The sequence below is a fragment of the Carex rostrata genome, chromosome 2 (genome assembly GCF_964058835.1).
Source record: "Carex rostrata chromosome 2, lpCarRost1.2, whole genome shotgun sequence".
Classification (NCBI taxonomy): domain Eukaryota; kingdom Viridiplantae; phylum Streptophyta; class Magnoliopsida; order Poales; family Cyperaceae; genus Carex; species Carex rostrata.
In genome coordinates, this window is record NC_135919.1 from 2,521,671 (window position 1) to 2,549,381 (window position 27,711).

Genomic DNA, 27,711 nt, shown 5'->3' on the forward strand with positions numbered 1-27,711 from the left:
TTCTGGTGAAAGTGCCATGTTTGGATGGCGGCTCATATTTATAGGAAGTGTACTTCTGTTCAGATGTGCCGCCGGATCATCTAAACTTAATAAGTTGTCACCTTCTCTTACATTCAGTCAAATCTTGTATAACTTATTCTGAATTTAAAAAGAGATAGTACGACATAACTAAAAGTAAGCACGCAGGAACAACTCATAACCGACCAAACACCGGTCAAACTTTGTAAATCTCGCGTAAGAAAATGAGTTGGATTCGCGTTAAGGCAGCTGACACGTGTTATGTATTGATTAGCTGTATATGGTGAGATTGTGTTTGTTGCTTCGTCTAGAATTTTGACTGAAGCTGTGTGAGTAGTCAACGCATGATCTGATAAATAATTAATTTATCCATGAATTGAATTGACCATGTAAAATTACAGCACGAGCAATTATACGAAAAGGTAAAACGAATTGAAAAGGAAGTTTTCGTATTTGTAAGGCTAGCAGTTATTGGTTTGGTTTTGGTTGAGAGTTGAGACTGAATCAACCAAAGAGAATCAATCCTGCTGTACTGTTCGTTAGCTGCCAACTGGATTGAATTGGCCTCCTTCCTTCCTATGTAGCTTGTGTTTTTTGAACAGGAATCTGAATTTTAGAAGCTTCTTTCTCCAGAAGCAATCATTTTTATAGAAAATTATACCTAACAACAATCCTGGTCCACGTACTATACTAATCAATAAAAATTAAAAAGGGGCAAAATTTCTAGCCGAAATTTTTATTAATAATATTAATATCAATAAAATTAAAGACAATAACATCATTATTTTTTAAAATATGATATTTCTACTGGATTATCTAGCGAAATTGGATTATGCGAAATTGCATGAGCCCAACTTCACTGGATTATCTAGCAGAATTAGTTTTTTTTAAGTTCCTATATTTGTTGAATTATTCAGTGAAATTAAATTTTGTTTTGCTAATTTCGCTGTATTTCTATTCAAAAAAAAAAAAACCGCAAGATAATATCTAGCGGAATTGAGCCCCAATTCCGCTTCCAGTTGAAGTGTTATTTATGGAAATTCCAGAAAAGTGATATCATTTTCTTTAATTTGGTTGATTTTAATATTATTAATAAAAATTTCGGAATTTCTAGTGTACCCATCAAAACTTTCAAAATAACCAATTTTCTTATCAAAACTTTGAAATTTCTTATTTTCTCTTACTAAGTTGAATCCTTTCTTATTTCCCATGTCTTGATCAAATATGAAAATTTAAGTTGAATTTATAATTTAATTTAATTTAATTTTGAAATGTAAGTGTCTATTTTGTCCTTCTTTATAAAACTAAGTTATCTTTGTCTTCCTTGATCACTCAAATGTATTAATCTAAACAATATTTTTACTAATCTGAATTACATCATTTTCATAGTAATATGAAAATTACTATTTTTTCTTTATTCTCATCTACTAATTTCAATTCTCTATTCTTGCACTAATCCTTGCACGATCCACAAACTGTGTACAAATTGAAATTTGTATGAGATTTTATTTTTAACACGTCAAAATTCGAACATGCATGTAGATATAAAAAAAAAAAATGTAGACTTTTAACGATTTCTCTTTATCAAAACAAGTGTAAATAAACCTTGACAAAATTTTAATGTGTCAAAAAGTAAATTTATAAAACAAAATTGTGTGTACAAATTTAGATTTGTACAGTATTCATCGTTCAGGCGCAAAAAGTATCAATATTAATGTAGCGTCTACAATATTGTTAGAAAAAAAAAATATCCCAACAATTGCTAGAAATTCTCTAAAGAATTATACTTAAAAGGTGCAATTTCACGCATACTAAATTGTTTTGATAAGCAGTTAATAATAAATTTTTATGAAGAGGAAAATGGTCAGATTGTCACTTCTGCCAATACAAACTCAATATTTAAGTTTTCAATTATAATTTTTGCACGAATCTCAATGCAGATTGAACAATAGATTGGACATCGGCTCGAAAAGTTGAATTTATTCTGATCAGATAATTTTGGAAAATTAAATTGACCTAAATTTATTTAAATTTGAAAGATCTTAAAATTGACCTAAATTAGTAAATTTGATTGAATTGTTGAATCTGCGTTCAGATAATTCAAAATGATTCAAAGAGTGATTCAAGATTTGAAATTAAAAAAGTACTTTTCAAACGATTCTAATCTAGTTTGATTTAATCTAAATTGACAAGCGATATGAAATTCAACTGTTGGAAATCAAACCCAACCCAACCCAATTCGATTTGAATTGTTGAATTATCAAATGACTTGAATAATATATTTGAAAAAAAAAAAACGATTTGTTGAATTATCAAACGATTTTCAAGCCTGTGAATAACTTTTATTTTATTTTTTATTTTTTTTTAGATTCAACTTTTAATTTTGTCATTTGTCATACTTGATGGTGCCGCAACACGTTTTATTATATACCCAGAAAGTTCAGCAACGCGGATCGCATTCTAATTTGGGCCGAAGCCCAAAATTGTCCTTTAATTGATTAGTAGAACTGGATCCATTTATGGCCCATTAAACGGAGCAGATCATTTTAATATCACAAGGTCCATTATAATTTTTTAAGCAAGCAAATAAAATCAAACTTTACCCCCTTTTTTTATTATAAAAGTTGACTCTCACATTTGATTTATTTTATTCGTTCGCCAAAAGGAAAATAAATGAATGAAAAGTTTGTAATAATGTTTTTTTTTTTTATGTTTTATCTTTTTGATTTGAAATGTTAGTAGCTTCTCCTTTTTATAAGATCAACAGCATTATGGTATATGAGTAAACTAGTGGCCATTTTTGGTTGAGGCCTAAACTATGAAATAAAGAGTTCAAGCCTCAGTTAATCCGTCAAATGGTGAGGAACCGGATTTTCTGCCCCTCGGGGTGCAGGAAATTCCTGCCCCCAGAGTCACTGCGGGGTGGGACCGGTTACTGTTAAAAGGTTTAATTATTGTTACTGTTTTTAAATGAGGACCCACCCGCAGTGACTCTGGGGCAGGAATTTCCTGCCCCCCGAGGGGCAGACGATTCGGTCTCTTTAATTGACAGGAGACCCACTTGATTTCTTTCATGTGCTAATATTTTTATGGGATGATTTTTTTCGTTGTTCCATGAATATACCCATGGATTTGCAAGTCCGAATGGCATTAGATCTGTATGCCCCATTCTACAATCTTTCTTGTACCAAACCGGTACCAACCTGTTTACATTCTCTAATTCACATTCAACCAAATTAACAAACACAATGAAATATAGAAAAAAAAAAAATTGCACAACCTTAATTTGTATGTATATGTCACGAGGCCAAACTTATTATCAAGTATTTTATTGTGAGTCCAAATCTTCTCAAGGAATTCAATTTTTTAATTTGTCCAAAATTAAATCAGACAGTAAAATTGGGCTTAATTAATTAGAATTTATATGAAATTTCCCAGAAAAGTGGTTAAATTGTTTTTTTTTTCCAAAGAAGGAAATATATATATATATAGAGAGAGAGAGATGGGCTACGGTGAGTTGCGAAGTAAAACGCGTTTCTACTTCACGCAATATCTTCATTTTCAAAGTTTAAAACATCGATCCGAACCGTTAGATGTGATCTCTATATTGAAATGTGCTTGGAGACCAAATTTTACATTTTTTGGAATTTTTTTACTATTTATTAAGCCACTTTGAAAATCTGAAAATTCGGATGAACTGTAAAAAAACAGTAAAAAATTATGTACCACCGGATCGGCGATTTTCAAAGTGGCTTAATAAATAGTAAAAAAAATTCCAAAAAAAGTAAAATTTGGTCTCCAAGCACATTTCAATATGGAGAACAAGATGAACGGTTCGGATCGACGTTTTGAACTTTAAAATCACAAAATATGAGTGTAAAGTAAAATAGTCGTTTTACTTCGCAACTCACCGTAGCTCATCTCTCTCTCTCTCTCTCTCTATATATATATATATATATATATATATATATATATATATATAGCTAAAGATGGAAGTAAATAGTGGAATTGACCAACGAAAAGTTGCTTCGATTTCACAATTTTATATACAGTTGAATCTCTATTCTATTATTAAGCACGTTGGGTGTCCGATCCGCCAACGGCTACGATTGAGAGATGAAACTTCAGATTTTATCTCAGCTCTCCAATTACATAATTTGTCTTCTTTTGATTAAATGCATCTGTTTTATGTATAGAAGTCTAAATTTAGTTAAAAACATATCCACCACATATGTTGCCACACGATACGTTACAATTAAAATTGAATAAATTCTGAAATTTAGCGATATATTTATCTGTTTCCTTTTTTGTTTTCATATTTCTCCTCTTCAATTGAGAAGACTCCACCTTCCATTTTCTTATTTATTGTTTCCTTACTTCTTTGTTTCTTTATGGATCACAATGGAAATCATTTTTTTTTATTTCCTTATTTCTCTTTCTTTGTTTTCTATACATATTGGTGTGGGCAATTTAGAATATATCAATGTGTGTGTGTATGTGTGTGTATTCTAAATTGGAAACAAAGAAGAATATAAATTGGAACGTGTGTGTGAATATATATTTTTCTTATAATATGTTTGTGTGTGTGTATATCCTATACATACGCACGATAACACTTTTTATTTATGTTTTTTGATATCATATTATATGTTAATATTGAATTGTTGTATGATATTTGATATTAGATTCGAATCAAGCTATTATTTGATATCATTGGTACTTAAAAATAAAAAATCATCACATCATCAAATTGTTATCAGAGATCACGATTAAAGTTAATTAAAAATATAGAATCATATAAATTTTCTATTAACATGTGTTTTAATTTTTAGATAATTATTATTTTCATTGATATATTTGTTTCTTATAATATGTCCCCTTTGCAACGCACGGGTATGATACTAGTAATTAATTATTCCGTTAGTTGAAGTAGGGAAATATTTAAGTGAAAAAAGAAAGACTTGACCGTATAATTTCAATTCAGTTCCACAGTTTCAGATATTTACTATTTTATAAATTTCAACAATAAGATAAGAGAAAACAAAAATCACCTCTCAAAATAGCAATTGATATTATATAAATGATGTTCAGTTTCCAAACTATTTAATTATATCACACATCGATATTGTGTACGTTCAATATAATTTAAGATATATGTTTTATGTATCTAAGTTACAATATAATTCTTAAAACAATTCATTTTTTTATGTTTGTATGTTGAATTATTGCGTGGTTAATCGTATTGTTTATCATTGTAGATATATTTAATATTTCACAAAAATATATTTATTTGTACACAACATTTATGAATACAAACCAAGCTTCTAAATAGCGTTTATAGCGGTGTAGCGGGGAGACCAAAAAAAAAAGCTTTAGCGAATAGCGGAGCTATAGCGAAAGCTATTATAAATAGCGTTTTTTTATTTCAAAAATTATATTTTATATTTCTACTAATAGTAAAAAGAGTGATGCTTCTATGGACATAAGGGCCTATTTGTAAAATGAATATATTTTTATTTTCAAAGTTCAAACAGCCGATCCGAACCGTTCATCTTGTTCTCCATATTAATATATCTTTGGAGACCAAATTTTACATTTTTCTGAATTTATTTACTATTTATTAAGATGGGTATAAAAATTATCAAATTCAGACCATTGAATTTTGTACCCATCTTAATAAATAGTAAAAAAAATCAGAAAAATGTAAAATTTGGTCTCCAAGCACATATTAATATGGAGAACAAGATGAACGGTTCGGATCGACTGTTTGAACTTTAAAAATAAAAATATGTTCATTTTACAAATAGGTCCTTATGTCCATAGAAGGCTTTGCCTAGTAAAAATATCTCATCAAGAAAAAAAATATCAAATTAATTAAGAAGTTCTAATATTATTCATATTAAACCAATACAAAGTTCAAATTGTCATTCAAAATATCCCTCATTCAAAAACTATCGATATATTTTATATTCAAAATATACCACTACCATATATTAATGCATGATACAAAATTTAATTGATATAGCGGTATAGCCCGCACATGTTCCATTGTATTGATATAGCTTAATAAAGTAAAAAAAAAAACCAATCTAGATATTAAGGCCCATTAAAATTGCAAAATCATGTTTTCAGAAAAAAAAAATTGCAAAATCATAACCCATGTAGCATAGCAGACCGCTATTACCGCTATAGCGGTCGTAGCTTGATTAGCGCAGTTTTAGCCCGTAGCTTAGCTTTCTGGGTCCAAAACCGCTATAGCGGCGCTATAGCTAGCTATTTAGAAGCTTGATACAAACTAATTTTTCTCATTTAAAATTTATATGTTTGATGTATCTAAGCTACAATATAATTCTTAAAATAATTCAATTTTTATGTTCGTATGTTGAATTATTGTGCGGTTAATTGCATTATTTATATCATTGTAGATATCTTTAATATTTTGAAGAAATATTTATTTTGTACAGAACATTTACGAACGGTTGATTGTATTGTTTATCATTGTAGATATCTTTGATATTTTGAAGAAATATTTATTTTGTACAGAACATTTATGAATACAAAATAATTTTCTATAAACTATTATTAATATAAGTTTAACTTTGGGTAATTTAATATTTTTTTTTTATAACAAATTTGGAAATGGACATAGTAAAATGTAAGAACAATATTCAAATAATGCCTCGGTTTTTTTTATACAAATTGACTAAGTACAATTAGGGTGTTCTTAAGCTCAATTTTTTTTTTGTGAGCTTCACTCAAAAATCTATCTGATTAGTTTCAAACTTATATATTTCATGAGTGATACGTTTACATGTCAAATTTATAAAATTTTAAACTAATTTAGTATAAAGTCAAGCAGTAAAAAATGATTTATAAGTTAATTTGTCATCATTTTTTTACCGTTTGACTTTATACTAAATTAATTATTATTTTTTATAAATTTAACATGTAAACACATTAGATTTGAATGAGGCTATGATGATATGCATATCACACGTACAGTAACCTGAACTATAGAATTATATTTTTGTTTTAAAGTCCAAACATTATAATCGACCTAATTAATTCATTAAACACGATCTTCATATAAATATATAATTGCATATCAAATTATATATTTTTATATATAGAAAATCATTTGATTTGAAATTATGTACTATTCAAAAACAATAATTTTTTACTTAACTAAAATAATAAAACAAAAATCTTTTTAAATAAATATAAAATTTAATATCAAGTACATCTTCACGTGGAGATCAATGTTTAACCATAGTCTGATCACTCTTTAGATTTATCAAATTAATTACAAGGCGACACCATGGCCAAAGGCTGATATGTCTTTAGATCATCTCCAGTTCGTTTTTTATTGGACGGATCCCATCTTCTAATGGCTTTTACACAGTAGCGAAGTTAGAAATTTTGTTAGAGATAGGCGAATATATATAATTGCAAAAAAAAAAAAAAAATTTAAAGAAAAAAATTAAAGTTGAGGACAAAAAAATAAGCTTAGTCCTCATCTAAACAATTCAAGCTATATATGCAAGCAATTTAAACAATTCGAACCTATCAAAATTCTCTTAAAGCCATAATCAATTGGGTTTAAGAACTGATTAGTCCTCCTTTGAATAATTGAAGCAATTCCATTCAAACAATTGAAGCATTTCCATGTAAATAAAATTAAGACAAGAATACAAGTTAAAATTAAAACGAGAGCTATAGCAATGCACAAAAATAACAAGTGCTTAATCATCTCTGTTTCTCTATCAAATAATTAGTTCAATCTAATTCATCTCTGTACCCATGAAAGCTCTCAAATAATTAATTCAATCTATATGCAACATAGAAAGCAAGCTTAAGCCAAAGTCTCAAATATACAATATATAATACAAATACTTCCATATATTGTTTTTTTTTTTTTTTAAATCGGGCAGTGGCTGATTGTATTAAACACAGAAATAGGGTTACAACGTACCAGTAAACATCGTACCAGAAAAATTCAAGAAAAAAACAGAAAAACAGCATGGCATACACCACTCGCTATCAGAACCCCATCAACTGGAAAAACGCCCAAATCCTGAATTCATCGACTAAGCTTGGTAACAATAGTAGAAGGGGATTTACCGAACAGCAGTAGAGGTGGCTAGGGCTAGCAGGCACAGGCAGTGCAGTGATCAGCACAGACGACAAGCCTTCTTCTTCGCGCAAGAGTAGGCGGAGGCGACGGTCCTCCAATTTTTATTTTTTCTCGTTGATTCAAAGAAAATCCCGGTCCAATTTTTTTTTTTTTTTCAGGGGTAGGCAAGTGTCGACCCCGGTTATACATCAGCTTCGCCTCTGCCTTTACATACTCAAATTATTGAAATTGTAATTGAATGAGAGAGAGAGAGATGCGCTAGCTGATGGTAGCACGAATCGATGCATAACCAAAGCTTAAGATTCACAATCCAAACCAGTCCACATCCAATAATCTCTCTAAATAAAATATTTTATTCGAGCAAAAAAGAAAAAAAAAAAATCAGTCCAAATAAGAATTAGTTTTTGGTATAATGACAAATACACATGGTCTCTATATGAGAGGTCATGAATTCGACATCCAAATGAGAAAAATTATTTCATTGTAATAACAATGGTACTAAATAGTTAGGTGGATTGACCTCCAATCTTTACTCAAAAAAAATTAATCCCGTCCAAATCCAACCAAGAGAGGTTGGAAGTTGGAACAACTCAGCATGAGTACTTGTAGGTGTGGATTTTATGCCATCTGAAAATTTTGATATGTAAATAATTAGAAATTATGAAGTAGAATACTAAGACAATATTTAAATATGTTAATCTTAGAGAAATAATTAGAAGTCCATTTTAATTGAAGTCCGCCACTAATTTTAATTATATATATTATGTTCCATGAGATTTGATATATATATATGTTACATAAACTAGCAAGTACCTCTTGGAGATGTTGAACTAGAGTCGCATATACTCTATGATAAAGATTGTGAATGCACTAAATAGGAGCAGGCTTATCGAAAAGAAGGTAAGAATGGTAACAGAAGAAGCAATATTATGTGGCCTCGTGGAAGGCTTGTAGGATAACAGCATCAGGCTTTGCCCACAAACAAAAGCAGAGGCTAATAATACCATGCAAATGTTCAGGTGCATGTTTTTCTCGTCAGTTCCAAGGTAACCACTAAAAATAGCAGTTATTCCCCCAAAGGATATTGATGTAACCTATGTAAAAAGGTAATTATTAATTTCATAATTCAAATGTTTTCCTATTTAAAATGAAGAAAAAATAATTTCAGGGATATATAAGTATAACCTACCTGCTAAATTCATTAATGATGATCTATAAATATAAGTGTAAATTTCACTGTAAGTCACTAAACTTTGTTATTTGTCACGAATTGGTCACTCAAGTTTGATTTGTCCCTTTTGAGTCACTCAACTTTGTTATTTGTCCCAATCAAGTTCCTTTATTTTTTCCATCCAAAATTTTAACGGAATATGTTAATTCCGTTAGTATTTTGGAAGGAATATGCTCATTCCGTTAATATTTTGGATGGAATGAGTATATTCCGTTAATTTTTTGGACGGAATAGGAATATTCCATTAAAATTTTGAATGAAAAAGTGTAGAGAGACTTGATTGGAACAAATAACAAAGTTGAGTGACTCAAAAGGGACAAATCAAACTTGAGTGACCAATTCGTGACAAATAACAAAGTTCAGTGACCTACAACGAAATTTACCCTAAATATAAATAATAATCTTACCTTGTTTGCCTTAGTGTAAGTCAACTTGAGATCCTCTTCTTCTTCTTTTTTCTTGATTGAAAGATCCTCATCTTTTTTTTTCTTGATTGAAAGATCCTCTTCTTCTGAGGCATCTCGGATTTTATGGAGGTCCATTGTACATGACTCAATTATCCAAACGGCACAAACAATCAAAACTGGTATGAAAACCATCACAGTATACCATTTCAAGAACATGAAAGCAATTGCTATTGCAGATAGTGCCAACATAACTACTAGGAACTTGCACAATCCCTCCCCAACTCTAAGGAAGTTTTTCCTAGTGTTTGGGCTCAAATGTATCAATCTCATTTGGCAAAGATGCATAAGGCAAACGCTCAATAAGAAAGATGCGAGTAGCAGCAAAACTGAGGCAGAGACAAGAGGGTGGTGAGCATGGTTTGAAGCATTTTTTTGGATACCAAAGAGGATTCCAATCAATCCACCTGCTGATAAAGATACAAGAGCTTGGTTTAGCTCGGAAAGGCGCTGTATTTCCTTCATTGGCTCTTCATATTCAGTTGGGTCTTTCTCTGTATTTTTGTCATTGGTTTTTGATCTGAGATACAAATTAATACATAGGGTGTACTACGGCCAAGACAATTGGTATTAGAAGGTTATAAGGGCTAGGAAGCTGCATCAACAAGGGAATAAGTGATGACAGAAGAGCCATGCACGAGATGATAAGGAGACCTTTTGAGATAGTCTCATGGATTGCACGAGGAAATGTGTTACTCCGTGCAAGCATGAACGATGTATGGATCAGCAAGCAGAAGGCAGTAATGATAACCAAAAAGCCAAGGATAGATATGGCTTTAAGAATGTTTTCATTGGCAGAGTTCTTAGGAAAGAACATCATGCATAAAAATTCAGAACAACCTAACATCAATGCAAAGGAAGCAAACTCTAACTTGAATTTCCCCTTTGCTTTGTGGATTTCTTCTTCGATCTGTCAGATTAATTGAGATATATCACTAGAGAATAATATTGGGAGTAGAACTGTAGAGAAATACAATTAATTAATTAGATAAAATTGTAAATAGCTTTAAAGTCATAGGGCTATTTATCAGCATTGGCTAATATGGAAAAAGGGAGCTACAAAAATAGCTCAACCTTTTTCCTAAAAACAGTATTGTACCGTTAGATATTAGATCAAATAATACCGTTGGGGGTGTGAGTGTATAAAAACAAATTAAACTAATTAGCTCCTCTGTAAAGAATTAGAATTGCAATACAAGCAAATTCATCACTATTAATTGCAATTACATCTCAAAAATCAACATAGTATCCGAGCATGGAATATTGTTGATCGTTTAGATTGAAAACCTATTAGATTCGTATAAACCGACAGGGCTCAGAAATTTAGATCCATTTTCTTTTACACCCAGCCAAATTTATCATGCTACTTGCAAATATTCATCTTCATAAAAAGAGGGGGACCTGAGCTAGCCAAATATATTGGTATACTAAAATAAAACCCTCATTACCAATGAAGACCCTGAGTTTGTAAGAAATAACATATTTTTAATTTTGAAGGCTAACCATTTTTTTGTGATTAGTTTCATCAGTTGAAGGAGATGCTGATCCTTGAGGTACTGGCTCTTCTGCTCCTCCAAGTGTGGCCACTCCCCACAGGGCAACAAAGTTCTGGTAGACCGTCGCAAAAAGAAAAAACAGAACATTGAAAGGAGACCATTGCAAAAAGTCACTTTTTATCCTCGCTATCCTCGCGAAAAGTGTCTCATTCTTGTTGTGCTGCTAGAAGAACAAAGAGATTAATTAAACTTTTGGTCTCACAACAAGAAATGTCAAATTTCCTTATGGTTCAATGGAAGAATAGAAACATGAAATTACTGGTTCACTCATTTTCTATTGTCTTTTGAGTTTCATCTCTAAGGAAATCAAATCATTACTGCTGATAGTCTAGCCCATATTCTTTTTCCGGATGAAAATTTGTTTTCCCGATGAAATCTCCTGAGCACTATATTTAGGTTAAGTCAAAATGCGAGTACCTTCTCCTAACCTCTCTTGTGTAATATAAAAATATTGGTTTTGGGAAATTAGATTCATATATATGTATATCATATACATATGAATCTAATTTCCTTGACCCAAAAATGGTATGTATCTCAACTCCCACGTGCAAGTTCAAACCCAAAAATGGTTACCACTCAAATACCAGTAAAATCCTTAAACACAAACATGTCTCAACCAATCAAACAAAGAATTAAAACCAACACCGAGTTCCTTCCTAACCTCCGACTCGGTCAAGTCACAAAGGGAGGAGTCACGGCGACACGCCATGAGCTATCTAATTAATAGACTACCAAGTACTATACTAAACAATAAAAGTTCATTTAATAGTATATTATTTCCAATCCTATAAAGGTTTGGACTAATGGTTGGATCATATACTGGATTTTAAATCGGCAGCAGTGACATCCTGATAATTTTGATTAGGGTTTTCATGCATAGATATAAGAAATTAAAAACCTGGTGTTGCACCTGGTGGTTAGGGTTCTCAACAGGAATGACATCCTGAGCAGTTTGATTAGGGTTTCCATCAGTTTGGAGTTGACTCGCTTTGTTTGTTGGTGAGCCACTCTCTAGATCTAGATCTCTACCAGATGAATTCTCGTCCTGCAATTAAACAGATTTTCTAGGTGAAGAATGATTGCATGATTATAATTTATAAGTTTATAACCTAGCTAGTAACGGGAGTTCAGAGCTAGAGAGAGAGAGAGAGAGAGAGAGAGAAGAACTTTGTCATTCTGTTAGTGGACTGGTACAGGGCATGATCACTGTTTATTTTCCATTACTGTTCTCATCCTTACTTTTTTGAAAGAAAAAGAAAGGAAGAGCATGAAAAAAGAGAAAATCGATTTGATTATCAATTACAATAGGATATAATACGTACCAGCTGGCGATCGTCGTCCATTACTTCTGATGCAAGTTATCGTGAATTGAACTCTGATTATTCACTTTGTTGGTACGATTTACGGTGTGTACTGTAAAATTCTCTCCTTTTGCTTTGCTAAGGTTGGTATATAGGATCCACAGGGGTGGGATAACTACAGCGTTTGCCAGGATCTATATTCACTCATTTCTCAGAGAGGATTCCTTTCATAAGGACAAGGTATCAGTTGAAATGCAAAGACGAACACGAGAAGGAAGATAGTTAGAGAAATAAGCCTCCATTTAAAATAAAGGGACACCTCCATTTAAAGCAAGGGCATATTTTTTTCTCAAAAAAAAAAAGCAAGGGCATATTTATAATTTCAATTTTTAAAATAAAATAAATAAAAGAGGATAGAAAAAATAATATTAAGTTTTTATTGCCATATTGGATTTAAAATATTAAAAAGTTTAATTTAGATAATTTGATCCTCAACTATACAAAATATATATTAAAATATTTATATAAAAAAGTTATGGCAATTTGTAAAACTTAAGTGATATGATTCTGATCAATTGTCTGAACTTTGAAAACATAAATAAGAATGTAATCTCGTGAATAATCATTTTTTACCTTTACGGATAGTGATCTATTTTTGCAATGGAGTACGTGGAGAAATGTTGTCATCCAGCTTCCAACCATTGGAAATATTGTCATAAATGAAATCTATATTTTTATTTTATATCCTTCAGAAATTGGATTTTAACCACAAAATATAATGTTGCCCTTTAGGAACTGAAGTACAATGTATCCACTAAAACATGAACTGTATATAGGCGTGTTCATCAAGAAATTTCTCAGCCGAAATATGTTAATATTGATTTTTTATATAGCTCCCTCAATATTCTTCCACAATTAAAGTTTGGCTAGCTATTCTTGTTCAATTGTTAAAGTCAATAGTCAAAGTCTTTCTAAGAAGATAAGGCCATGACTTTTCAAAGAATGATAAATAATTAAATCAGAATGTGAAGTTTAATTATATTAATTGTCTTTCAAACCATAAGTGCCTCTAACTAAATTTATCAATGCAACTAGACCAATAAATTTCTATACTTTTCGCATCAAAATCCAGATTATATTTGTAGCGCAAACTCAGTTAACTAGAGATGACTACAGATTAAGATGCATCTTCAGTCATTTTTTTTTCATATGAAACATGAATGATGAACTCGATATTACTAAATATTGGTATACTAAAACAAACTCTACCAATGAAGACAATGATTTAATAACAATTATGTGAAATACCCAATATGTATTGCACCTAAGCTACAAGGAATGAGGAGGGATCAAGTTACAACAAATTTTGAGTTACAACAAGCATTTTCTACATTTTCAAAGTCCAAATCGTCGATCCAAACCGTTAGATGTGATCTCTACAATAAAATGTGATTGGAGACCAAATTTTATATTTTTTTTTAATTTTTTTTACTATTTATTAAGATGGGTACAAAAACTAGTCAAATTCAGACCATTGAATTTTGTACCCATCTTAATAAATAGTAAAGAAATTATAAAAAATGTAAAATTTGGTCTCCAATCACATTTTATTGTAGAGATCACATCTAACGGTTTGGATCGACGATTTGAACTTTGAAAATGTAGAAAATGTTTGTTGTAACTTGTTGTAACTCAAAAATTGTTGTAACTTGATCCCTCCTCATAAAGAATATAAGCATATTTTCAACTTTAAACTTACCAGTTCAGATTTGTTTTTATCATCAATCGCATAGAAGATTCCTGAGTGAGTGTCTCTATGGCCAACCAGGTGAGGTTACTTCCAGCAAGAAGAACAAAAAGATTTACTAAACCACCAGTCTCTTAACATGAAATTTCCTTATGGTTCAATGGAAGGATAGAAACATGCAATCACTAGTTCTGTCATTTTTCATTACCAATTGGTTTTCCAATTTTGAAAATTTAAACGGTAGATCCAAACGTTATATGTGATATCTATATTAAAATATGCTTGGAGATCAGATTTTACATTTTTTGGAATTTTTTACTATTTATTAAGTCGGTTTTAAAACCGCTGATTTTAATAAACTATGAAAATTTTCTGGATCATTGAAAATAGCGACTTTAAAACTGACTTAATAAATAGTAAAAAAAAAAATCGAAAAAATATAAAATTTGGTCTTCAAGAAGATTTTATTATACATTGAATGTTGAACTATTTGAATCGACTATTTGAACTTTGAAAATGTAAAAACTGAAGCCTTTGTTCAATGACCTAGGAACAAATGTTTTTACTAATATATATATAGTTACAACCTGGGGTTTAGAAGTGGTGGTTATCAGCTGTGGGACAATCTCTTTGTCTCTTTGTTTTCTGTTACCATCATGCCAGTCTATCACCGAGTTCTTCTCCTGCAATTAAACAGCTTTCTTAGGTGGAGAATGATTGCATGATTAATCTTATTGCTAGTTGAAATTATCAAAACATGACTTGTGCTATGACAATGCATGATTATATGTACAGATCAGTGATGTTGTAAAAGCACCATCATTCCTGAAAATGCCAAATGCTTTAACAAATATAACAAATATTTCTAATGCAAAATGTCAATTTTTCTACTGCAGAATTTATGTACCTGGACTGCTTGAGGGAATAATCATATAATAAATAAAAAATATATCTTCATCTGTGGGGCAGCCTAAAAAAAAGAAAAAAAAAAAAAAAAAAAGAAGGATGACAAAAACCGTTCAAATGTAACTATCATGCTAAAATGTCGATTTCTAATTAAGTTACAAAAAACATGTATGCAGCTTCAGTTTCAAATTAATGAAAGTTGTCATCCAGCTCTCCCTTCTGATATATTCACCTTTTGCTAGCATAAGACATTTAGCTTGCATCAAAGGTGGAACCAGAAGATATATACATACCTACCTATCTACCTACATATATATATGTGTTTATATATACATATGAATATATTGCATGCATACATATACATGTATGTATGTATGTATGTATGTTAATTTGTATGTGTACATACAAATATATGCATATGTATATATACACAGAGATTGTCAGATTAAGATGATCATGAGAAGTACCATTATACCAATTATATTTTCACTTCTTTTTTTGCTTTTATTCTAAATCAAATAAGATTTTCAACAACCAGACAAAATTTGTAAATTTTGAAGATTATATTCAAAAGGATACATATCATGAATATATAGTAGTTTCTATCTCCGTGTCTCAACTTCCTTATACCAAGTTCAGAACAATTTTCAACAGCTCGGAAGAACGCTCAAATTCATGGAGACACAATAGCAGGCCTGGCGGTTTTAATTTTTGACATTATTTGCTTTCATTACCTTCCTGTTTTTCTTAAAACTCTTCATATTTTATGTTGAACTGTTATGAGCATTTTCCAATTTCTTATTTTGTACCCATGGGACAGTTACAAAACCCTTGTATAGCTAAACCAACGTATATATGGGTATGACCCTTATTTTTCCTAAATAAAACAGTTCAGGGAGGGAGCAAATTAAAGTGAGAGAGAAAAAAAAAAAACAGAGTAACCATTCCAGAAGAACAAAAGAAAGAGAGAGAGAGAGAGAGAAATCATTTAAAACTATGCAAAAAGAAGAGAATTCGTATTACTTGAGGTACCTGAGGTGCAAGTGTTAAATCCGAACCATTCATTTCACTTGGTATGAATCTCAAAGCAGTAGGTACTGGATTGAGTTTGGTCTAGATAGAATTAATCTGGACCATCCATTTTTCTTCAATTGCGCCTCAGGTACCGGGAGGGGACACGGACTCGAAAGAAGAGGCTCCCATGGAATTTCACAAGAAAGAATGAAGAGATAGAGAGGAACCATTCTAAAAGAAGAAGAAGAGAAATAAGAGTCTAGACAGACGCTGAAGAGATAGAGCCCCACTTTAGAGGTGCAGCTTTATTAGAGATCTGAGTATATAACTATATATATATAGTGGTAAATGTTGTACCCTTTGTTTTCTTTTCTTGCCTGTTGCTGTCGTCAATTTTGTCTCTATAAAATATTTATGGTAGAAAGATTGGTAAGAATTTTACTGATGAAAATTTATTTTCATCGATATAAAGATTAGTAAGAATTTTACCGATTCAAGCTCATAGCTAGATACAAAGATTGATAGGAATTTTACTGATTCCAATTTTTGAATTGGTAGAATTCTTTCCGATCAAAATTCTTTTTTATCTAATAAAATATAGAGTTTTTAGAAAAATAGATAGAGTATTTTAAAGTTTAGATGTACTAGAAGAAATTAATCTATTTTCCTAAAAAAAAAGAATAAATGGTTTTGATCGGCACAGAATCAATAATTGAGATTGGTATACCATCGTCCTTTAATTACTTGAGATTGGTATTAGGTGAAGAGAGCCCATTTATATAATTTTTTTTTTGAGAAAAAATAAGGATCTAGCCCTTATTTGCTTTATTGATCATAAAAGGTTTCAACATGAAACCAAGTACAAAAACACAGTGTTATTCAACTTAGTTGAATATGAAGAAAACCAAAAATTGAAAGATAAAAACAGAAAAAACAAACACAACAAATTGTCAAAAAGCAGGGTTTAAAGTGCAAAAATTGCAAAACTCTTCACATGAATCAATAATTGTCTCTTGTCATTCCTCCTCTCAGCGAAATCAATAATTGTTGTGTATGAGAGGGACGGAATAAATAATATGACCTTAATTAGGTTCTTAGAAGTTGCTTACCCTTGACTCAAACATAGTTTTTAAAATTACTTCTAATTTTTCCTTTTTTCAAAAAAATAAAAATAATAAATATATACTTAATCTTCAAAAAATTATAAAATTTTGCCTACCTCCCAAACTTTTCTCCTAAATATACTTCTATTTCTATGATTTTTCAGAAAAATTTTTTAAAAAAATACTTAATATTTAAATAATGACATACTGAATAGATCTAGCATATATTACAACAAAAATTATGTGAAAATAGTTGCAAACAGCAAAGCCATTGGGGGTGTCAATGACACTCTTTTATCTGTTTATCCGATCCGTATCGTATCGATAAAACGGGCCGGTATGGGTATGGTTTTTTTTTTTTAAATTATTGGGGACAAGTACAGGTAAATTATTTTTTCGTTATCTAAATGGATAAGGATATAGGTAATGCCTATTCCGTACTTGTTACCTGATCGGATAATTATAAAAAAAATTATATATATTATATATATTAATGAGAAATGAATATTAATTCTTCAACTATTATTGATGGTTGTGTTACGCTTAATTAACTTAAACACGTAAATAAATTTCAGCCAATCTCAATAAAGTTTACATCTTTTAAACACGTGTGTATGTATTTGTGAAATGAATGTGTTTTTATTTATTATGTAGTAAATAATAATTTTTTTTATTATAATAGCATTATTCGTTATTTATCCATTACCCACTACCATTTTGTAATTCAACAACCATAACAGATAAAATAAAATACGAATAAAAACAATTTGTAACAATTATGGATATAAAAAAGTTTCCACCTGATTCTTACCATACCTGTTGACTCACCTAAAAGACATGGTGGGCACAATTATTCGTTGCAGTGCAAGGACTCACAAAACCTTGGGAAATGACTGGGTTGACATTTTTTTTGGAAGAATAAGTAGCACAGGCGACCCTTCATATACAAATTTCTGTCTGATACGTTATGAGTAGGGTTACACAAAAAATTCATAGTTCGTGATTCGATTCAAGTTTGATTCGAAAAAGTTTGTAAAAATTTTGATTTGAAATAGGTTCGCGAACTATTCTAGTTCGAATCTCAAAGTAACGTGAACCGTTGATGTCCACTGACTTATGTTCGTTGATGACTTAAAAGTTAGAATATAAGGCTGCCTAACCATAAGTCATAACTCGTAAGTCATAATTCTCACTCTCGGTTCTAAAACCCTAGACTACTAATAGTTCATTTGTGAGGACTTTCAATTGTGAACTACTATCATTATATAGGATATAAACTATAAATATTCTTAATCGAACTAATTAGAAAAGAACAATAATTATGACAAAGATTAGAATGTTGATCATGTTCTCTAAATATGTTGTTAGAGATGACAACAGTGGATACACTTAGCACCAATTTTTTTATTTGTACCATAATTAAAATAATAATAAACAAAATCATTCTTATTCGAATTTTACTCAGGCTGCAGAACAGTTTGGCGGCCTCAAAGACTGGGAGCCGCTAATTGGCCATACGATCCTAGCTTTGGGGCCTCCAAAACCGTTTAGCGGCCCCTTATTTTTTTTTATAGAAATTTTATTAACCAGTTGCTTGCCACGCGTCCCCTCAATACAAATGCTTAATACTAGTAGGGGAAGCGGATTTGGAGGGGCCACATGCGCCGTTCACAAAAAAAAAAAAAGGAAGGGGCCGCTAAACGGTTTGGAAGCTCCACGACTGAAGCCGCAGGACATAATGGCAGCTCTTAGTTTTTGGAACCGCCAAATCATTCTACGGCCTAAGTAAAATTTGAAATCCCACTAAATAGGGATGTTGTATTTTTTTTTCTTTGGTTTTCGGCACTTAATTAGCATAATCCAGTGTTTCAATTTTACAAATCAGTCTCTTCCCCTATTTCCGATCTTTCTCTTCTCCTGGTGATTGCCACAAATAAAAAATAGAGAAATTATTTGGTCCTCCTGCCGAAATTTTTATTGTTACCATATTAAAAAAAAAAAAAACCAGAACACTCTCGTTTCGTCAGAATTTGAAAACTACTCAGGCCGCAGAGCCAATTCCTGAACCCATTTAATAGGACCGCACAACTAATCCGTAGACCAAAACAGAGGTCCGCATCTACGACCCCACAATTTTTTTTATTAAAAAAGGCACAAACTATGAAAAAGAATTTATAAATCATAATTAATTAAATTAATTTTAGTAAAGCAACATGATTAATTTTCTTTTTTTTACAAAAATCATAGGGACCAAATCCCCAATTTGGTCTCCACATTTTACTTTTTTGAGATACCGAATTGGGGATTCGGACTCCACATTTTTCTCTGTTTCGGCTCCTGTTTTGGCTTTTCATGAACACCCGGTATTTTTGTGATTATGTTTCTGCCAGGGACAGCCCCTATTTCTTTCAGGAACAAGTTGTTTCTTCCAGGGACAGCCCCTGTTTCTTTCAGGAACAAGCTGTGTCTGGCAAGGACAGCCCCTGTTTCAAAATAAAGGGAGACCGAATCCCCAATTCGGTCTAGAAAAAAGTAAAATGTGGTGACTGAATTAGGAATTCGGTCCTTATGATTTTTGTAAAAAAAAATAATCATGTTACTTTTGCTAAAATTAATTTAATTAATTTTGATTTATAAAAAATATTCCAAACTATGATATATCTCAGTCAATCGGCGCAAATTTGAGTCTTTGACACAATTTTCAAGTAAAAAAGAAAGGGTAAACAATACAATTCTCACAGTTGCAAAGAAGCGCATCATATTTTAATACATGTACATAGAAGAACGGTGAAGTTGGACAAGACAATGACTGCATCATGGTAAAATTAAATATGGGGCCGTGGATCGGCTGTGCGGTTTCTATTAAATTGGATTACAAATTGACTCTGCGGTTTTGATATTGATAGAATTTTCTCAAAACGAGAGTGTTTTGATTTATTTTATTTTTTTTCAATATGGTAATTAACAATAAAAATTTCGGATCTTTCTGGTAGTGTTCGGCAACTATGGCTTAGAGCTCCTTAGTGCTCCTTAGTGCTCTAAGGAGTTTTAAGCTTGCCGAACGGGTGCTCCTTTGTCAAGCTTAAAGCTACTTTCTTAGTACTCATTTTGTCCACTTTTCTTAAGTTTGTCCAAGATTTTAAGCCATAGTTCTACATGGCTTAAGCAATTTGTCAAGCTTAAGTCTTCTTAAGAAAGTGATTCTTCAACTTTATTGCCGAACGGGTACTCCTTAATACAGCTTAAATTTTAAACTTGTGACTCTTGCCGAACACCCTCCCTGATCTTAATCCCCCAAATAATCCTCAAGTCCAGTTAAGTCGTTAACTGTCTTTTTCCATTTTTTGAACTTCGGGCCTTTTTTGCATGCTATTTCTTTTTTTGAACTTTCTATTTTTTCTCTCCTGTAAAAAAAAATTATTCATTGATCTCTCATCACATACTCACCCCTCTCTTTTACATGTTTTCAGGGAGTTTTTTCCTCTGAATTGTGTCCATTTTTCTAAAGGTATGTAAGTAATGTATCTTGCAAATTTAAAACTACAAATTTCTTATACTCGATTTTCTTTATTAAATGAGATCTATATATTGAAGTACTTGTTGATTCTATTTGCTCCTTTTCAATTCTTTTTTTATATGCTATGTATAAAAGCTACAAAAGTTTTAGTGTGAGATTTAGAAGTATATAGGTCTAGACTAGCTTGATATACTAGATATAAATACTTGCACTTTGAATATTTAAAAAAATTGATATATATTATGTGTAAAGACTTAACTTGATATGCTAAGTATGAAGACACAATATGCAAGGTTTAAAGTCAAATTGTTGTTAACAAAAATTTAAAATCAATGAAGTTTTGAAGACAAACTAAAATTTTACAAGTTCCTCTTTCATGTATTAACAATAAGGGTGAATGTATATGTAACATCCTGTATTTTCTTTTTAATTCTTATGAACTTATTTTGTACTTATTTATAAATATGAAAATTTAAAGGTTTATTTATAAAAGAGAGAGACGTGGAAGACAAACTAAGCATGTGGGCCCGGCCCGTGGAAGACAAACTAAACGTCTAAACCACATGCTCCTCCTAACCAACCTTCATTTAGTAAATTCCTTAAATATATTTAATCTCTCCATTAACATTCAAAATGAAATTATAAGAAAATAAAAGAAACAGAGAGAGAAAGAAAGAGAAAAAAAATTATAAAAAGATATATTATGATATTGATAATTCGTCCGATTGAAATTTTGATTACGTCACGTTGATTTTGTGCAGTTGTTACAATCTGATTTGAATTTCTGAATTGATTACTATCAGATAACTAAAGTTCTCTATAATTTGTGTTTTATTTTGTTTAGTTGAATTGGATTTTGAATTGAGTATTAAATTATGAAGGCATATTAATTTAACGGAATATTTTGTGGATTCAAAAAAACTGCACACTCCTGTATTAATATTAATGTGCAACAGAAATATATTAATGGTTAAGTTTATATCCTAAAACTTGGAGAAGCTAGCATATTTTGAATAGATCAAGTGATTTTCTACTTATTTAAAAAAATAGTAAAAAACTTCTAAAAAATGTAAAATTTAGTTTGCAAGTACATATTTATATGGAGATCATGTTGGATTGTTCAGATCAACCGTTAAGATTTTAAAAACTCAAATATTAAGCCGTTGCATAGAGGCCCTCTATGCTACGCGTAGCACCGTAACCAACTCCGGAAATTTCCTATCAATAAAAGCTAATATCGTTTAGAAAAATATATATTAATGGTTTGGTTTACATCGTAGAAACTTCGACAAGCACTTCCGGAGAAATTTCTAGTCAACAAGTGTTAATGTCAATTAGAAATGGTAATCTCCACCTCCACGCCAAAAAAATGTCAAAATTTATGTGCGCCAAGAAATTAATTATATACCTACCACAAAGTTGTATAATTAAATTAACAGGGCTAGCTTACAAACAGCCTTCATTGTTAGAAAGGCGTTCCCTTTCATTAGGAATTATCTTGGCTCCTTGAGTAATTGTAATTAAGTTCTGGTATTTGGAAGAATAGAAATTGTGCAATTTTTAAAGGTAGAGGGACTGATCTGAAAAATGTAACAAATTAATCAGTCATGGCGGGCTCTGGATCCAATACTGTTAAGGGAATTATATGAGATTTGGATGATGTATATGATGTATAGGTTGCTTTGTTTGAGATATTGTATTCTTGTTGTAATTTTCATGATGTAAATTAATTAAAATGTTGTAACCACCCTATCAGGCTTTCAAATAATAAAAAAAAAAAGTTCTTTATTCTTGCCCGTTAAGTGACGGGCTGCTGTTCGATTTGCTTCTGATGCCTTGTTAATTCCTCTAATGACCAATAATTAGCTTTTCAATTGAAAGCATGTTTTATATATATATATACACATACATACATCCTAGCTAGCTTAATTTTCTAATTAAAATCAGCAAGCACCTGTTTATCTTTGTTCAAGATTTATCAGATATCTAGGTACAAAGATCTCAGAGGTACAATGAAGATTTTTTTTGTAAATAATAATGTGACTGGGGAGGTTTTTTTGTGTAGAATGCGAGTCCACAGCACTATTGTCCATTCAGATATTTGATTTTCTACCTATTTAAAAAAATATATAAAATTTTCAAAAAATATAAAATTTGATCTCCAAAAACATATTAATGAAGAACAAGATTAATAGTTCGGATCGACCGTTTTGATTTTGAAAACTCAAATGTTAAGCTGTAGCCCTCTATGCAACCCATAGCACTTTAGTCTTACCCATCTAAAATTAAAAGCGATTTGAAGTTCAACTGTTGGAAATCAAACCCAACCCAAGCCAATTCGATTTGAATTGTTGAATTATCAAATGACTCGAATAAATATGTGGATAAAAAACGATTTGTGGAATTATCAAACGATTTTTAAGGCTGTGAATAACTTTTAATTTTGTCATTTGTCATACTCGATGGTTCTGCTACGCGTTTTATTATATACCCAGCAAGTTCATGGATCGCATTCTAGTTTGGGCCGAGGCCCAAAATGGTCCAATAATAGATTTATAGAACCGGATCCTTTTATGGTACATTAACCGGAGCTGATAATTTTAATACGACAAGGCCCATTAAAACTTATTAAGCAAGCAAATAAAATCAAACTTTACCTTTTCTTTTTTTTACAAAAGTAAACTCTCACATTTGTATTATTTTATTCGTTCGCCAAACGAAAAATATTGACTGAAATGTTTGTAATAATGTTCTATAATGTTTTCTCTTTTTAATTTGGAATGTTAGCAGCTTATCTCCTTTTCCTAAGATCAATAGTGTTATGAGATATTAGTAAAGCTAGTGTGTGTTATGTTTATAAAGAGAGTTTGACGAGTATAACATCAAATTTTATTGAATTGGTTTCAAACGATGAAACGAAACTATTGAAACCGATATGCTTTATGAGTGATACATGTGCATGCAAAATTTAAACTTTCTAATTTATTTCGTATAAAGTTAAGTGGTACAAAAATGAAGTTTTATAAATTATTTAATGCATTCATTTTTAATCATTTTTTTACTGCTTAACATTGTAGAATTCAAAAAAAATTTAAAAATTGCATGTACACACATCAATCGTGAAGTAGATCAATTTCGACAGTTTTGATATATTGTCTGAAATTAATTCGATTGATTTTGAAGTTATACTCACAAAACCCTCTTGGTGAGTATAGCACACTAGCTTTTGCTTGTGGTCTGTTACTAAAATTTTGGTGACTTTTAACTCATAAATCTATTGATATATGATAAAACAATTGATATATGAAACTTAAATGTACTGAAATTGACCTAATTGTAAGCTTTATTTTTTTAACCGATTGACTTTATATTGAATTAATTTAAATTTTTTATAACTTTTGCATATAAATATATCAATTCGAAGTAGATTGGTTTTAATTTATTTTTGAAAGTCAATATAATAGGTTCTGGTACTGTTGAGCTCATAAAAAAATGTGAAAAAAAATAAAGGTCATGCCAGAAATTATTTTAACTATCTCAAAAACACCTTAGTTCTGCTGTACTGGGATTATATTTATCAGCCTCTTTGATAAGGCTCACAAATTAATAATCTCACACTCATAATTTGTACTTCTTAATTTTTAATTTGGTGGGTATTATATATATGTTGTACATTTACCAAATAATAAAATTAATGAGATCACATGCAGAGTTTGTAAAACTTAATGAGCAATCTAAACCTATGCTATGCATGATACCATTGAATGAGCTTCTTTCTCTCTCTTTCTCTTTCCCTTGTTCAAAGGAAAACTAACTAAACTATTCATTCATTAACCGTTTCTTCCAATCCAATCCAGCTCATTTACCCCCCTCAAATCCCGTTTCTTATTCCATTTTTTTCCATTTCAAACTGTTATCAGACAAATACACAGTTAAATCACAAGCTACCTATGATCCATGTCCCCAAATTTTTATAAATAATATACAAAATAAATAAATTAAATTAAATAACAAGGTTTTCACCAATTTTTAGAAATAACATTTCCGCTGGATAATCCAGTAAAATTGGAGCTAGAATTGCTATTCCAATCCAATGGAATTGGATTCTAACTTCTGCAATTTTATTCAATTTGTTCATAACTTTGTGATTCCACTGAATTATTCAGCAGAAGTGTTATTTATGAAAAAATTTCAGAAAAGTGATGTCATGTTCTTTAATTTGATTATTTTAATGTTATTAGCAAAAACTTCGGATCGATGTCTACCCATTTTATATATATATTTTTTAACCCTTTTTAGAAAATTAAGTAAAAAATAATTAATTTTGCTGTTTCACTTACAAGTTGAATTGTTCCTAGATCCAAAACATTAAAAGATGTTAGATCCAATAGTATATATCTCATCTATCCTATTAAGTGTACATGAATAAAAAAACCATGACTCATGTGTTAATCTTGACCACTATATATATATAGTATATAGATCCAAGGATAAAATACAAAACGCCAATTTTAACATGAAAAAATGGGGCCCGGCCAGTGCAAAGCTTGACAAATTTGACCCAATTTTTTTTTTTTCCAGCTTTGTAAATTTGACCACATTGAATGAATTAATGATGAATAGTAAGGTGTTTGAATAGGCTAGAGGACATTCTGAAATTTGTCTGAATTGTTTCAAACACAAAACATAAAAAATATATCATTGTTTGGCCAATTAACAGGAGCATCTGTGCCAGAGCCAAGTAATTTAATGAAAGAAATCTGGTACATTCAGAGGAATCATGTTGAATTCTGACTTCTTATTTATATATAACTATCTGTATTTTTCATTAATTAAATTAATAAATAGAGATATTAATAAAGAAGGAGGTTCAAATGGCTTTATTTTTTGTGCCTCCATCACGTCTCTATTTTTAAGAACTTTAATAACTCAAAATTTAAAGCTTAAAAGTCAAATTAAAATCGTTGGATGTGATTTATGTTGTTTTATTTATGTGCTCATAAAAAAATATATCATATTTTGATTTTGTTGTTATGTGAATTAATTATTTGAAAAATTAACGTCTAGAAATTATCCACATTAGTACATTTTTACAAGCTCTTGATGACAACCAAAACAAAGTTAAAATATCATAATTTTCTACACGTGCATAGATAAATGATGTAGATCATATCCAACGATTTTATATTGACTTTTAAGTTTTAAATTTTGAGTTATTAAATTTCTAAAAATAGAGGCATGATCGATGAAGGCACAAAAAATGAGATACTGATTCTAATCCATTTCTTTCTTCTTTTTTTAATTTTCTCTATTAAAATATAAAATGTTTTTAAGAAAATAGAAGTCTTTCTATTATATCTAAATTGTAAGATATTTAATTTATTTTGTTAAAAACTATTCTATCTATTTTCTTAAAAACGTTTTATATTTTAATAGAGAAAATAAAAAACAAAAAACAGAACTGTGGGTTAGAATCGGTGTATCTCCTACCGACCCTAAATATGTATCATCCCAGTTACCTAACCAAAGACAATTGAAACGGACGGTCCAGATTTACTATCATCTGGTGCCTATTCGGATAGCGCAAGTCCAATATTATTTGTGCTTTGAGATTCGTGTCGAATTAATCAACGAACGGTTCAAATTTACTATCATCTGGTGCCTATGCGGATAGCGCAGGGCCAATATTATTTGTGCTTTGAGATTCGTGTCAAATTAATCAGTCTCTCCTTCGATCATTCTAGTGATAAAGAATCACGAGTAAGGCTTGGGTGTTATGGATAGCATAGAGGGCTACGGTGCTACGGCTCAATATTCGAGTTTTCAAAATTTTAACGGTCGATCCAAATCGTTCATCTTGTTCTCCATATTAATATTTGTTTGGAGACCAAATTTTATATTTTTTGAAAATTTTTTTTAGCTAGGTAGAAAATCACTTGATCTAAAAAATTCTGCACCATTCAGATATTTAATTTTCTATCTAGCTAAAAAAATAGTAAAAAATTTCCAAAAAATGTAAAATTTGGTCTCCAAACACATATTAATATGGAGAACAAGATGAACGGTTCGAATCGACCGTTAGAATTTTGAAAACTCGAATATTGAGCCGTAGCACCGTAACCTTCTATGCTATCCATAGCACCCAAGCCTTACTCAAGAATCACACAAACTCTCTCTCTCTCTCTCTTTTTATTATTTTCTATAAGCAATACGTGTCTCTGATCTGGCATCAAATAGTCTACAATTTGATTCGGTGCACCTCATTCAACCGTGTACAGAAGGCCCATCATTCAATAGTCTCTCGGCCCACTACATTAAATTAGTTGAATAGAAATTCAATTTGCAAATGGCTCATGAAAGTAATAGGAAATGAATCTGCTACAATCCTTCAGAACAGTAATTCTACAATCTCTCTTTTTTCGAATCCAACTGTTAAATTGTTTCGAGATGTGTGCATATAAAAGTTCTGAAAAATGTTACTTTGAGATTCCTTCTCCAAAAAAAATAGACGGTTGGATTCAAAGGAGGAATTGTAGGTTACTATTCACTCATGAGGATTGTAGCCGATTTATTTCCGAAAGTAATATATATCCATTTAGTCCCTAAATTTGCAAAGTAATACCATTTCGTCAGCTTTCTAACATTATATACAGAAGTCACATCTAATAGTTTGAATTAACTGTTTGAACTTTGAAAATTTAAAAATGAATTGGTTGCACC

The 27,711-nt window shown here is 30.7% G+C and overlaps 1 protein-coding gene across 9 annotated transcripts; it reads right to left on the minus strand.

Moving 5' to 3' along the window:
• Positions 1 to 8,482: 8,482 nt before the first annotated feature.
• LOC144568729 (uncharacterized) lies at positions 8,483 to 16,654 on the minus strand. Of its 9 annotated transcripts, XM_078319133.1 has the most exons (8): positions 16,390 to 16,654; positions 14,464 to 15,134; positions 12,726 to 12,928; positions 12,314 to 12,448; positions 11,351 to 11,566; positions 9,791 to 10,757; positions 8,966 to 9,246; positions 8,483 to 8,779 (listed from the first exon to the last, which is right to left on the minus strand). In XM_078319133.1, the coding sequence occupies exons 6-7, from the start codon at positions 10,310 to 10,312 to the stop codon at positions 8,983 to 8,985; spliced, it is 786 nt and encodes a 261-aa protein (XP_078175259.1). In that variant the 5' UTR covers positions 10,313 to 10,757; positions 11,351 to 11,566; positions 12,314 to 12,448; positions 12,726 to 12,928; positions 14,464 to 15,134; positions 16,390 to 16,654; the 3' UTR covers positions 8,483 to 8,779; positions 8,966 to 8,982. The 9 variants fall into 9 exon arrangements, with proteins under 9 accessions (XP_078175259.1, XP_078175275.1, XP_078175268.1 ...); XM_078319149.1 differs by lacking the exons at positions 14,464 to 15,134; positions 16,390 to 16,654 and having other exon boundaries at positions 11,351 to 11,563; positions 12,302 to 12,448; positions 12,726 to 14,194; XM_078319142.1 differs by lacking the exons at positions 14,464 to 15,134; positions 16,390 to 16,654 and having other exon boundaries at positions 12,302 to 12,448; positions 12,726 to 14,194.
• Positions 16,655 to 27,711: the final 11,057 nt, after the last annotated feature.

Excerpts from the sequence above, each read along its gene's own strand:
- LOC144568729 (XM_078319133.1), bottom strand. The coding sequence starts at position 10,312 with ATGAAGGAAATACAGCGCCTTTCCGAGCTAAACCAAGCTCTTGTATCT. Across the intron at positions 9,247-9,790 it reads CTTACACTAAGGCAAACAAG|GTTACATCAATATCCTTTGG; the intron begins GTAAGATTATTA and ends CTTTTTACATAG.